The sequence below is a fragment of the Gobius niger genome, assembly GCF_951799975.1.
Source record: "Gobius niger genome assembly, chromosome: 21".
NCBI lineage: Eukaryota > Metazoa > Chordata > Actinopteri > Gobiiformes > Gobiidae > Gobius > Gobius niger.
The window spans coordinates 9,014,812-9,029,175 of NC_136872.1; the positions used below are offsets into that span (position 1 = coordinate 9,014,812).

Here is a 14,364-nt window from a genome sequence, read left to right on the forward strand (position 1 = left end):
GGGTCATTATATCTTTAAAATGGCCAGCACGGCTCAGAAAAAAACTTCCTTCCGCAGGCTATGCTGTATTCAACTGCATGCTTGAAGCAACTAAAACGGCCCCCTTGGTGAACGTGTGGCTTTGAGCATCAGTCATGGCTAGCATCAGGGAGTGCCGTGGAGCAACAAAGGAGCAGCATCAATGGTTGCCACTCCACATCCCTTGTGCGTAAAGCTCAGACAGCCGTCAGTGCAAACCCTGTATCCGGCTCACGCGCGGTAAAGTTTTGCGTCTCTGATATATTTCGACACTGGAGCGGGCTGACAAAAGCTTAAGAGGTGCCGAGCGGTGTAATCACTGCACTGCAGCAAAGCTGTCAGTCAGAGCGGCTGCACACAGCGCGCTGTGGACACATGAGCGCGCGCACAACAGCCGGTGACAGAGGGGACCATTCAACAGTTATAACTTTGAAAGATCAGATGGAACTTATTCTATTTCAATGGTGCACGCTCATTGACAATAAACAGACGCATTGCTAATAGAAGCAGTGCTGCAGTTCGACCATTTGTTTAAATGTTTTGCGCATTACCTCATGCTCTCTCATATGTCTCGGCTCATATTTTAAACTAAACTGTTTTTTTTGTTTTGTTACCGGTTCGCACCGGCCTGCTCTGTGTGCTGTCCCTCCACCCTCATCCATCCACGAGCATCTCAACTCCTCCACCAATCTGCGCAGCCAGAGGACAACCCCGGCCCCTGAACGTGAATCCTACCGCCCAGCGCGCGCGCATAAATAGCGCTCGAGTCACACAGGCGAGTCTTGGTCGTCAGATACGCTCAGGGTTGCAGCAGAAACACCCCCCTTTCGTCTCTTCCCCTCCATCTAGTTTCCAACGCAACAACTTCATCCATTTCCACCCATTTCTCCCTTCTCTTTTCTTAACTGTTTTTGGCGGCCAGTTGCATGCATTTTTCTCCCAAAATGGTTTGCGAAACTAAAATAGTTGCGGACGAACATGATGCTATACCTGGGACCAAAAAAGAGTCTATGTGGAGCACCCCCACTTCTTCCTCTGCCGCGGCTCTGAGCCCCGCGGAGGCGAAGCTCGTGAGGAAAGATGCCGTTTTTATCCGTGAGTTCGAGCGCGAGGACCGGGAGGAGGTGCGCCGCATCTTTTACGAGGGGATCATGGAGAGGATACCTAACAGTGCGTTCAGGGGGTTCCGGCAACAGCCGAAAACCCAGTGTCTATACGCTCTGTTGACAGGTGAGGAGCCCACGGCTAAATACTCTTTTTTTATCATGTACAATCAATGTTTCTGCGGCAAATAACCAATGTTTTATTAAAATACCGTGAGAATAGTTGCCAAGTCACGCTGCTTTCCGTGCACGAAAAGCGAAAACATTGCGGCCCCCGGCTCTTTGTACCGGCGAATACCGGCATGTTACTCATCATGCAACAAAAGGCATGGCTGAGCGCGTGGTGCATGTGCGTTCAAACCGGCTCCAGGGGATGGTGACATGCCGGTGCCGTGAATGAACGGCTCAATGGCTTTGAGGATTGGCTCACGGGGTGCGCGCACGTTCACGGCTCGCGCACATATACACGTTCAAAACTAAGTGGGCGTGCATAGTGCCAAGTGAGGGCGCTCCCTGCAGCCTGTCTTTGTGAAATGTTACAACTATTTACAGTCTCGGAAGTTGGAGCCAATCAATGAATAACTTACACCTTTTTGAAACAATAAAACCAGTTCAGAACAATAACTACGTATGTTCAGTGCAGTGCATCAATGATGTGATTACCACAGAGTATCTAAACTCGGTTGTTTTTCTCTTTACGCCCCCTAGTGCTAGTTTAACTGATAACTTCAATATGAACACTTCTTTGCCCCCTAATGTGTATGTTCTATTCTCTCCTCTCTGCTTTTATGGCCTCTCTCATCATAACAATTAAATGAGTGTTTTTTGTTCTTGTCTGTGCAAAAATCAAACATCTGGTTCTCTTTTCTGACAGGTTTCGTTTATTTTTCTTCCATTTCTCCATAGTAATGTGCTTTGTCGTGACCAAATCCGTCACCCTGACCTGCTGCGCGCCCTTCCTTCTGATGGGTGCCCGCTACTACTACAGCAGCAAAGTTATCCACAACTATCTGGACTATGCCCTGCACACCGACATGGCGGACATTGAGGCGTACTACATGAAGCCCACAGGTGAGACTCACTATGCATCAGTTCATGTCCTACTGAATGTCTACTTTGTCAACCTAATGGCTCCTCCACTAGTTTTTAAATATTCTGGGTTCTAATACATCCAAAACGTATGGTCTACTTCTTCATCATCACGATCACAGCCAATAGTTTCCAATTATAACTTTGTAATTGATTCTATAAATGATCTAAAGTACAATAAATGTTTGGGCAGGCAGCACAGAAGCAGCCCATCAAATATGCAGCCTCTTGTTGCACCCCTCCTCCCGGCTTCTCTGCTCCTTCCCCCACTTGCTCCCTCCGAGCAGTGAGGGAGGGTGAAGGAGGCAGAGGAGGAGAGGGGGGGGTGCATCACAGGCCTATTGATTGCACAGAGAAAACGCTGATACACTTTCTGCTCTGCATTGGCCGACGGCGGGGCTCATTTCCTTTGGCGATAGGGAAAAATCTATCCACCTTCAGTTTTCCTGTACGCGGGAACTAACTGTGAGCACATGACACGTTTCACACATTCCTCTGCTTTTTACCCACGACCAACTAAACTCACGCGCTTTATATAAAACGCAGGTGTTAGTTACGGCCTCGGCCTTATTGTGCCTCGCCTGTGACACTGTAGCCCTCTGGCTCTGTGATCCATGGCACATGCAGCTGCCCCATTATTGGCTGCTATTCCAGACAGGCATCACTGCCCTTAAGAATGGTTCTGTACAAACAGAATTGACCCACTGCAATATACTACATCACTAACCGATCAAAATGATTTAGGCGTGTGCACAACATTGATTAATGAAATATATATAACATATATATATAAAGCAATAAAACATTTTATGGCACATGGAAGTGGAAGCAGCATTGTGCAGGGACATTCACCGAGTATATATATATATGACTCTCTACCTGATAATCTGAAATATTCAGAATATGGTGTTTTACACTAAAAATAGAGGACTTCTTGCAGATTGTAATAAAGGCTTCAGTCACACAACTCATGGATCAATAGTCTGTGCAAATCAATGCTCTTTGTCCTCTTCTGTCATGTAAGGCCATAGCTCATGGTAACAATGCCATTGTACAAACGAAAATTCAGTTCTTAAACTAGTGCTAATGTGGAGCATTATTAGGTCGAGTTATTGTGAGAGCAAGGAGTCTTGTTCTCTTAGCAAGAATCTTTTCACAGTTTGCTAATGTAACACTAGAAATTCCTTTATAATGTAGGTCAAATTAAGCACCAAGTGCCCAGATGTGAAGAGAATATGGGTGGGATTCACCTTTAGTGAAACTGATACTGCTGTATTATGAGCAGTTTATTGAGGCAATATGGCTGCTGCTGGGGCTCATCAAGACAGGAGGATGTCAAAATACCTTCGGGCAAATCTCACTATGTACCAGAGCTATTCCTGGGAAGAAGGCTGTCTTCTCCCTCACTACCTGCCAGGCTTATGTTAGCTCCAAAGGCAGATGGAGATAGATAAAATAACATATTATGTAGACAGTAGGTTAATGGCGATATGGGAGCTCAGGGATATAGTCTAAATTTCAATACTGACAAGAGGATTTTTCTTTGTTATATACGGTCTCTACATCTAACAGAACAGATCCAACCCACACGTCCCAGATGAGAGACAGTGAGGTCTGCTGCGAAGCGAGAACAAGTGTGTAATACATAGACTAATGAGGAATCATAGCTATATTTGTAAATGATAAAAGGAGCACCATATGGTTGGATTTGCATTGACTCCCACCTTTAAACAACTCTTCCTGACGATTTCTCATGTCAGCAGAGCAGGCACTACAGAGGGTTCTGTGTGGCATCTGTCATCTGGCTGGCACACACAAAATCATGAGATTTTAGTGGAAAAAGTACAGTTTCACTTGAAAAGAGATTGGTTGTATTAGTTGCATGCACTTTATTTCACACTTATCTTGCACATTTTAAGACCAAAAACAACACGAGGCAAAAGGTCTTAGAAGCTGAAGTGTTTTTATGGAAGTCAAGCCAATCATTAATAATGCATTGTCGTCTTGCTAAGCTCAGCCTTCGCTTCTCATTCGGCCCAAATCAATAGACAACAAAGGCTCTTATTGGCGAGAGTATAGATGAAGTGTCGGCAGCTGCACGGTCATTTGCATCTTTCTCACACGCCAGTCATAAGACAAGAAAACGTTAAGTTGTTGACTTGACGTTTGTGTGTGATCTCACAAAAAGACCTAAAAATGGTGTTTTGTTAGCCGCTGACCAAGCAGTCTGAGCAGAATGAAGCAGCTATGAGAACAGCGGCATGTGAACACGTGTGTGTACAATGGGGCCCTGTACATCGAGGCTCGCATGAAAACAAACACACGCTTTCACGTGCTGAGGCAGTAAAGCTGACTTTTAGGCAGACACATAACTAGGATCATTTTCAGCCGTTTTACTGTAGATGTTTTCCTCAAAGTTAATGGGGGGCAGAAGTGAAGGCGTCTACTGTAAAACCTTGCATTATTCATCTGATGCGGTGGGTCCGTGTGCGCATCCTTTAAGTGTGCCCTCTACATCCCCTCATTAATCCAGGACAGAGGGGAAAGTGCTGATGTGTGGACCTCATGTGACGGGTTGATCTATGCTCCCAACATGAACTATGACCCGAGGAGCAGGGCGTGTCACTGGGAAAGGACACACAAAAGCATCGTCTTTCAAGTGTAGGGGATGACAGGACCTCAAAGGTAATCAACATACAGTATATGCTGGTGTTGCATTAGTTATTATTACTCTAGAAGTACTTTGACTATGGCAGTATAACTGTAACCTGTGCCATACATTATAGCTACATGATGCACGTACTACATATTTTACCTTCAGTCCGTATTCTCCACTTGCAGATACGGTCTTTGATGTAGAGACATGAACTTCCTTGAGAAATCTGATCGTTTCTTGGAGGTGAACGCTGTAATGAGATTCATGAGCACATGTGGATCGTTACAAATGATCTCTCAGGCTCACAGCTATTTCCGCTTTTCTCACCTTACCGCGTGCAGAGATTTATTTATCCCTCGTCTTGAGATGGCCTGCACACCTCAGCTCCCCTCCCCCGACCCTTATAGTGGTAGATTCGAGTTTCCCTCCCCCTTTTGAGTTTGTGTGCCCGAAAGGTGATGATAGTTGTTTTTTCATGGCCATCACATTTACTTTTACACAAAAAAAAACTGTTGATAGTGGGTTGCACTTTGTTGATCCGCACATCTGAGCAGGAGCGATGTTGTGAAGACTTACTCACAGGACAAATGTGGCTGCTGACTTCCTCACTGTCACTGTCTTGGTCCTTGGCTGCGGTCCAGTTTAGACAGATGGCAAAGAGGTCTCATCTGCACGCCTTTAACATAAACATACAGTGTTCATTTTGTTGACTAACACAGAAAAAAAGTCAGCTTTACTAAATAACAGCGAGTTACCAAAATTAAGGCTAGCAACAAACAAACGCTGAAGCACATGTACGGACATATTAAAACTAGTTTGACAATGCGGCTGTGACATCTGTCCACATCCACTTTGCTAATCAGAGAGCTGACGTTTCACCAGTCGTAGCGGCGCAAAATCAGCTTCACACTTCTGCAAGTGCCAGAAAAATTGCTGTTTACTCACTCATCTTCAGCTGAACGGCCATTCATTGTGCCAAAAAATGCAACTTTAATTCCTGGAAACGGAATGTGCTTGACCTATATTAGTCCCAAGGGAACACAGCATTTTTTTTTTTTTTTTTGCTCCGTCACTGTCTGGGAGGATAGGATTCAGACTTGAGGGTTTTGGTAGGGCTAGAAAGTGCTCTATGGGGGTCTAAAATCAAAGGCGTCAAAGAGATTAGTCTGACACGGGCTCCACACCGTCCTCCTGTGATGTTCTCCGTTTAAATCTTAGAGAGCAGCTGCATGACAGGCCTAAGGATGAGCTTAAGAGGAACCTGCATTATACTTCCCTTGAAACATTAATCACAAGACATGGTGTGTGCGGCAGCCATAGACTTGCAGGATTTCCTTTATTTGACCTTTATTTCACATGCTCATGCAAACCACTACTGGAGCATGTTTATGAAATGAAAACAGGAGGTCAGGAGGGCCATATTCCTTGAAAGATATAATCAGTGAAAGGAAATTAAGACTTGGGGCTACAATAGAACACTGCACACAATTATGGGAGTTTGAAATGTATCTCCAGTGACGAAACTAAACGAGTGACACATCTCTCAGCGGGCGAGAATGCCGTACTGTAGTTTGTGCATGTGTCCCACTAACCCAACCCGCCCCCTCCAAATGTGTCACCGGGGAAACAACCAGGTTAACTCAACATTACGTGTTTTGAGTGATGGCGCAGGAGCGTTAACGAAATCTTGTGGAGAGGCTCCGTCAGCTGACATTGATCCACGAAAATAAAATCTGCACAGGACATTCGGAATAAACAGTATTCTGACTGCCCCTCCCCCCCAACTAAGTCCACTGACTTAGTTTTATAGTGTTTTCTTACCTGAGTTTAGACGAGTTGATCCGTACCTGTCTGGTCTTTGTGCCTGTGGAAGAGTGTGGTCGCTTCCAACTTAACCCCTGTTTGGAGCTATAGGAATATGCTGGGAAAGGCTAAATGCTAACAACATCTTTGGTTGTTTTGCGTGACTGAGGGCACGCACAAAGACAGGTACACATCAACTCGTCTAAACTCAGGCAAGAACATATCTCAGTGTGTAAAAATGGTGGCCTGTTCCTTTAATGGACAAAAAAACGAATAAATATATAGATATTTATAGTGTACACAAAAGAGCCCCGCACAGGATTAAAAAGGAACATTTAAAGGTGCATTGTGGAACCTTTAATGCTAAAAATAAACTTGATGTTTATTGACTTGTTTATTGGCTCTATGATGCTCCAGGTTCAATTGTTTTGAAGGGTTTCTGGTGGGTTTTCTGGATGAAATGTATGTGTAGCCAAGAAGCTACCAGAAACTCAAACAACGATTTATCCTGGAGCGTCGTAGCAGCCGCCGTGATGAAAAGTAAAGGCGCCACACTAACCACCCACAGCGCCGCGAGGTCACTCTTATTAAATAATAATCACTTTAAAAAGTCCAGATGGGAGGATGTTGCCTATCCCTGCTATATAACATATTTGTTAACCCCCACCTGAATCGAGCACTTTTTCTCCAGTTTGGCTTTACCCAAATCTAAAAGCTGATTGAAAAAAAAAGAATCAAAACGAGAAAAACGAGAAAGAAAACAAGACAGAAAATGTGACAAAGGAGCAACACAAACGTGACGGAAAAGCAACAATAACGCAATAAAAAAAGAGACAAAAACACAACTAAAAAGTGATGAGGAGCCACAAAAAGCAAGAGAAAAGTGACAAAATAGCATGAAAAGTGACGCAAGGAAAACTCTTAGCTTCAAATAGGCATTACACTGCCCTATAAGCAGGTAAGCTTTTAGATTTGGGTAAAGCTGTACTGGAGATAATGCCCGGTTCAGGTGGGTGGTAAGAGGTTAAATAAGCTTATTTACTGCAGCTGTGCCTGTACATTATTGCAACACTGCCATTAAAGATTGTCTTCTTTATTTACATTCTGGACTTTTTAATTTCCTGTCTGGGTGAATCCCACACGTGTGCAATGGCACTTATGCTTTGATCCCAACTGAAGTGCTGTGTGTTGTTTTTATCAGGCTCCTGTTTCTGGGTGGCGGTTTTGGACGGGCGCGTTGTGGGCATCGTGGCGGCGCAGGGCAGAGAGGAGGACAACACGGTGGAGCTGCGGCGCATGTCGGTGGACTCGCGTTATCGGGGCAAGGGCATCGCCAAGGCCCTGGGGCGGCGGGTGCTGGAGTTCGCCGTCCGGAACAACTACGCCGCAGTGATCCTGGGCACCACGGCCGTCAAGCTGGCCGCCCACAAGCTGTACGAGTCGCTGGGCTTCCGCCAGACCGGCCAGAGCGAAGACTACCGGCTGCCCGGGATGAGCCGCTCGCCGCTCGAGAGGCTCTTCTTCCAGATCCGCTACAGCCGCTACCGCCTGCAAATCCGCGAGGAGTGAGCGCGGGGCGACGAGCGGAGAGAGAGGGGTGGAGAGGGGGAGACGCGCGCCCGGCCACATCCTCTCCTCTGACGAATATTTATTTGGTTTCATTACAGATAACTTTAACAGCTCATTCTCTAACATTTTATTATACTTTTGTTGCGTTTATTTTTTTTTTACTATTCGTTTACTTTGAAAGAACGTCTTTTTAAAAAATATTTCATTCAACTTTTTGTATCTTACCCCTCCCTCCATGTTGTAAGTTAAAGGCTGCGTTTGCTGAGACAGAAAAGTGGCACACCATTCAGACACCCTCTCCTCTGCTATGCCTATATTTCCTCAAACTTTTGGTCTAAGTAGTTTCATTTACTTTTTTCCCTGCGCGGAGCATAATAAAGAGGAGCTCTGCCAGAGGAGCTCGGGGGTCAAACTTGCTGAATTGCAGAGCGGACACGTCTTTGTGGCCTCTTGCTGTTTTCTCAAGACAACATATTGGAGCACAGCAAGGGAGCACCGCCGGCCAACGGGGGAAAAGAGAATATGTCAGCAGCAACACAGTGCATCCTCTCTGAACCTGACGCTGGATCCTGATCAGAGGGTTTAGGCCAGAGGACGGGGGTCTCTGATTGGCTGCGGTGACACTTATACAGAGTAGCTGCATGTTGGAGCTAGTCTGTGTGTGTGTTTAACAGCCTGTGCATTCGCCGGGCCAACTTTGAGGCCACGAAATGAACAGTTTTAAAGGTCAGCGAACCTGTTTTAAAATGATGTATTTATGATTGCGCTTTTCTCACCATGTTTCAGGCATTACTTAAGTCCAACTACTTTGTATTTCAATGTTTACCTATTTAGGACAGATCCTAACACTTGGAATATGTTTACTATTTGATCCGTAATTAGTATTTTGTATTAACACAGAGCATTATGCAAATTTAGCTGTTATACTGGCAACAATATCAATATCTAATCCAGGATAATAATAATAATAATTAAAACACGCCTGGGTGCAACATAAGCAATACTTGCAAACCTTCAGTACAGTACACAAATGAGCACAAAACAAACTATTCTTCGAAATGAATCAGCCCTCGTCCTTATGATCTCCATAACTGATGTATTTCTTTATCTACTCTCTCCATCCTCCAATCATCCGACCAGCAGTGGATTCAGGCTTTTACGTCTCTGAGCCAAGCTGTGACTTCATCCATGTGTAAAAAGCAACATAAACATTTAAAAGTTAAAAAAAAAATACATAAAAGACAAAAAGCTGTAAAAACTGAACTCAAATGTAATCTCCATCTGACCCTTCCCGCCTCTACAGACTCTCCCCTTAAAACCTTACCCAACTCCATTCATGAATCTGTCTGCAACCCTGGGCCAGACCCCACACCCATCTGAACCTGAACACCCAACACCGACCTTTGCCCCTCCCATCCCCCGCCCGCCCAGCCATCTCTGCATGAGCACAGAGCCTTGCTGCACTGCTTTTATTATTCCATTTGAAGCTTGTTGGACCAGCCCCAGACCCCGCCCCCGTCACATGTCATCCACGCAGAGCGGGCCTACGGCGTGGATCAGAGGTAGACCGCGGGGGTCATCTGTAACGGGTCACACTCTGCCTGGATGACATGACGCCTGCCAGCCAACCAACTGTAGAATGCAAAAGCAATGCAAGTGTGGCATGTCCCTGTACCCAGTGTGTACGGTGCCTGCCCTGGAAAAGAAGAAAATACTAATATATACAGTACTATATATACTTTATGAATATATATATATAAAATACAAACAGATGTGTTCTTTTTGTTTGGAGTAAAACATTGTACTGTTTGCATGACATGTGTTTCTGAATGCAAAAGTAACTTTTAGGTAAGAAACACCGAGCACAGGGGATACAGTGAAACTATAGAGTCATATGGACTATTTTTTTGGTTTACTTTTGTATCCGAATCCAAGAAGAATATCAAACACTGAAACAGCACACAACCTTATGCTCCACAGTGGACAGGCTCCCTCAGTACTTCAAGCTATTGTTCAAGTGAAATGATTCAACACCTTTATTCAGTTTTGTTGCTGGTTCTCGCCTCTAGAACAATTCTTTGAAACATTTGAAACATGAGTTGTTGGTACTACAAGGCTTCAGACTTCATGATCACTTGTCTATCAAAAATGCTTCAGAAACCCAACAGTGCACCACATACTTCATTTGAATGAGGTCCGACGGTTGGGAATAGTGTTAATTGTACATTTATTGTCGTCTATGTTTTAGAAGAATGTGAAGTCTGTCTCTGAGCCATTTCTGCTGCTGCCAATCTCCATTTTGCCGAATGAAATTGCGATGCTCATTCATGTACAGTATATGTCAGGAGGGATGATTCACACTGGTATCATTGAACAGAGGCATTATCACAAATGCCTTGCCAAGGCCTTATGCACTGAAAAGCCTGGGAATCATGGCTCGTGGCAGTTCAAGGCTCGGTTGGAATTGTAAAGCTGAAGTGCACTGATGTTTGTACGTATATTTGGCAAGCTTTTCTGTTTTCTACATCACATGAATGCTATGCCCTGTCACATCTCACCTCCAGTTCAAATTTCTAATGCAGAATGTAGTAAACCAAACATATGCAACGATGACAAAGTTGACATCATTCCTCTAAAGGTCATGCTGATGTACAATCTGATACACTGTTGCTGTCTGAACTGCTGTGACTAATTTGAGGTGTCTTTTTGTTGGTTGAGGTTTGAGTATGCTGCATAGAGACCTCTTCTGTTGAAGAGGGCTTTTTTAGCTCCGAGTGCTTTACACAAATGTCAAAAAACAAGAGGCACAAGCTGAGGCCACTGATACAAAGCTCACACATTTGAATCTCAATTCAAAAATAATCTCAATCTAAAAACGTCAGTATTGTTCATAGTCCAGGCTCTCAGTGAAAGCTGCACAACTGTACAGAAGAGAGAGTGCCGTCTCTGCTCAGCAGCCTCCAGGCCAAACGCCCGCGGGCATGAATGTAAACTGCCAACATTTAAGGTCTTAGAAAGATGGTTATGTTTTGGTTGGGTTGCTTTGTACTGTTTTGTGAATGAAAGGACAAAGGCCTGGAAGAGGCGCTGTTGTTTCTCTCATAAAGCAACACACCACTAGACTCAAGGTTAGATTAAATAAGATTGTAAATAGCTGTTCCACGTCTCATTCACTGCTACGTGTCTTTTTGCTGGTTTGAACCAACCCTGATGGAGTTCATAAGTGTCTCAGAAGACGGCTGTCACGGGACTGTTCCACAGAGCGAGGAGGGAGAAATGTGCCACATTGGCAGTCAAATGGGGGTGTGGTGGGGCACGGGAAAGCCTGGACTCCCCCTCTCTCTCTGCCCCGGTGAAGATTACTACTGTGGCAAATCCCAAAGGACTCACTTGGACTAAGGCCACAGGTGCCAAGAACTCTGAAGCACTTGTAGCACAATCGTGTCTTTTTTTGCTCTGCCAGTACATTAACCCTGTGGGTTTTTCTACCTTCTGTCAAGTTGTTCCTCCTGGATGGATTCTCTAAATTGTGTTTGATTTGTCAAATGGCCCTTGGCAAAAGTAACAATCTATTTGACATTTATACTTTCAACAATATTCTTACTTCAATTGGACATCCTGCCTGTGTGCCATTTACTCAGCAATAAATGAAGCAAACAGAAAACTCTCTACAGACGTACGGAAATGCTGCATTTACCTGTCATTTCTACTGCACCGTTCATGAAGTCTTGAGAAATGCTTGGTTGTAATTGTTTTATGCTTTTTTTTCATTTCTTTTGATTGAGCAAGAGGAGTTTTTAAAGACTTGAAGTACACACGGTGTACCTCTGTATATTTGTACTGGAAGTGACAGAAATGATTAAGAGAAGGATCAGAAAGTGAAATACCAGGAGTGTTAGTGCAGACAGGAAGAGTATTAAGTGTGCATTATGTCTACTGTCACTATAGGTTCACCAACACAAACTAATCAAGTCCAGATATGCTGCAGCTAACACAAATACTGTGTTGACGTCTTACAAAGTCAGATTCAACGTGTTTTTCTTTGTCTTGAATCTGAAGCGATGTAAAGTTGTAAAGTATATTTTACTGTAAATAGCATATGGGGTCATTTTTACTCCTTTTGTAACAGAAAGTGTGGATTTAAAATATATGAGTATATATTTTAAAGATATTAACAGTACTTAACAGTAGCATGGGTGTCTTCATCTGTGCTGATGCAAATCAATCTCGTACACAGTAGACTAATGGTCACTTGGCAGGTCATATCTGGCCTCGTCTTTCCTGTCTGCTCGGTTCAACACTGTGGGATTTAGCTCCAAACGAGAGCTCTCAGCCTCAGCTTTGATTCAGAGCGTATGTGACGCCCTCGGGCCTCAGGACCCGTCATGGCTGTTATCTGTTGCCAGGAAACGAACGTGCAAAAAGCGCAGCATGGGGGTGATGTACAGCCACGGTGGGGTGGCAGGCAGGTCACCCGGTCAGGATGGACACATGAGGGAACTGGGACACTGGGCTCCAGGACTTTCAGAGTTTAGACACAGGGCCTTGGAGCATGGAGTGAGAAACAGTGACAACTGCCTCGAGGAAAGGAAACAGTTCGAGGGTGAAGCACGCGGAAGAGTAAAGTTCGTATAGAATAATATGTGTTTATTGATGAATTGATTAAAGGGAATCTAAAAGGTTTATCCCCGGATTAGAGAGGCTGATAAACAGTAATAGCTTTCACTTCCTTCTCTGTCATTTCTTTGGAAGACTGCTGTAAAACCACACTTGCTAATATCATTCTGCGTGATTAACCCTTTCTTTTATACTGACAACTGCTGGAAAACTGTACAGGTGTAAAGATGGGATTTCTTGTATTACGATTGGATGTAAATAGAAAATAAAAAAGACAATGCATTAAGCTTTCATATGTCCTGGTTTGGCTTCATTTGTTCTTGCTTTAGAGGAGACACCACATACACTTACTTACTCCAATCCATAAAACACTTTGTCATTTAAAATGTTTGGTTTTCTTCCCACAGATTATTGTAGATTTAATTGTTGAATAAATCTATAAAGAGTAAATCATGATAAAAATAACTAAGCACCGGATATTTGAATGGAATTATTGATATAAATACAGATGATGAGGTCCATCCACTGTAAAGATAGTCCCATTGGGATGTACTTACACATGTCACGGTTGCCATAGCAGTGTGTGGAAGCTCATGCTGTTGCTATTGACGACTAAAATCTTGTCAGGGACCCTCTCCTATCTCCTCCTGAGAATAGCACAGGTCATTAAAGCGCTCACTCAGACATTTTTCATTTTCTGCAACTGAATAATAAATACAATCGAGACAAGTGTAAGAATGAAATGGTGCTCCTGAACGCGCCACAAGAGCTAATGTCCTTTTGCTGTGTCTGTGAGCTGTCACACGCCCCTCTCAAAATGAAGGGGGGGGGGGGCATGCACCCTTATACCGCACAACAATAGACAACGGAGGAATTGATTAACATAATACTGACCTAGGAGGAAAGCCTTGTTCCTCACATGAGCACAGTCACATGAAGACCACATTCTTGTCACTGGGTTCAACGGAGTGATGCCTACCAGACAGAAAATAAAAAATAAGAGGTTATTAGACCATTTCCATTCAATTATGTTTGACAAAGGAACGTTATAATGGCCAGGGTTGATAAAGGCTGGAGCACAGGTCACTGGATGATCTGAAGAAAAAAAAAAAAAGTGTATTATTTAAGCATGTCAGTATTCAACGGTCAACGGTCATGAAAATGAAAGTTCTTTTTGGATAACTTTGAAACCAAGTTATTTTCATGTGACATTCCTATTGTGTCCTGGTGTACCTGATCACAGCTACGGCAGGAAGCACAAAATAACTTGCGCTTACGGGCGGCAAGGTGGCACAGCAGTTGGAGCTCTTGAAACGCAGAAAAAAGTCCTGGATTTCAAATGTTCTCCCCGTGTCTGCAGAGGTTTGAGTCCGGCTGCTCATGGTTTTTTCCTACAGCTAAAAACATGTACAAGTAAAGTAAAGTAGTGGAGTAAGCACAATATTGGGACACCTATATTTACTGGTATATGTCTGCACTTGACCAATGTCGGAAGCTTCGCAAGAATAG

The 14,364-nt window shown here is 44.0% G+C and overlaps 1 protein-coding gene and 1 long non-coding RNA gene across 2 annotated transcripts; one reads left to right on the forward strand and one right to left on the reverse strand.

Annotated features, from left to right (window-relative positions):
• Positions 1-779: 779 nt before the first annotated feature.
• nat8l (N-acetyltransferase 8-like) lies at positions 780-9,764 on the forward strand. Its single transcript, XM_079580450.1, has 3 exons — positions 780-1,248; positions 2,028-2,192; positions 7,871-9,764. Exons 1-3 carry the CDS (start codon positions 945-947, stop codon positions 8,236-8,238), a joined length of 837 nt encoding a protein of 278 aa, XP_079436576.1. The 5' UTR covers positions 780-944; the 3' UTR covers positions 8,239-9,764.
• Positions 5,478-13,796, reverse strand: LOC306980909. Its single transcript, XR_013794064.1, has 3 exons — positions 13,750-13,796; positions 13,413-13,502; positions 5,478-5,542 (listed from the first exon to the last, which is right to left on the reverse strand). It is a non-coding gene; the product is annotated as an uncharacterized lncRNA (long non-coding RNA).
• Positions 13,797-14,364: the final 568 nt, after the last annotated feature.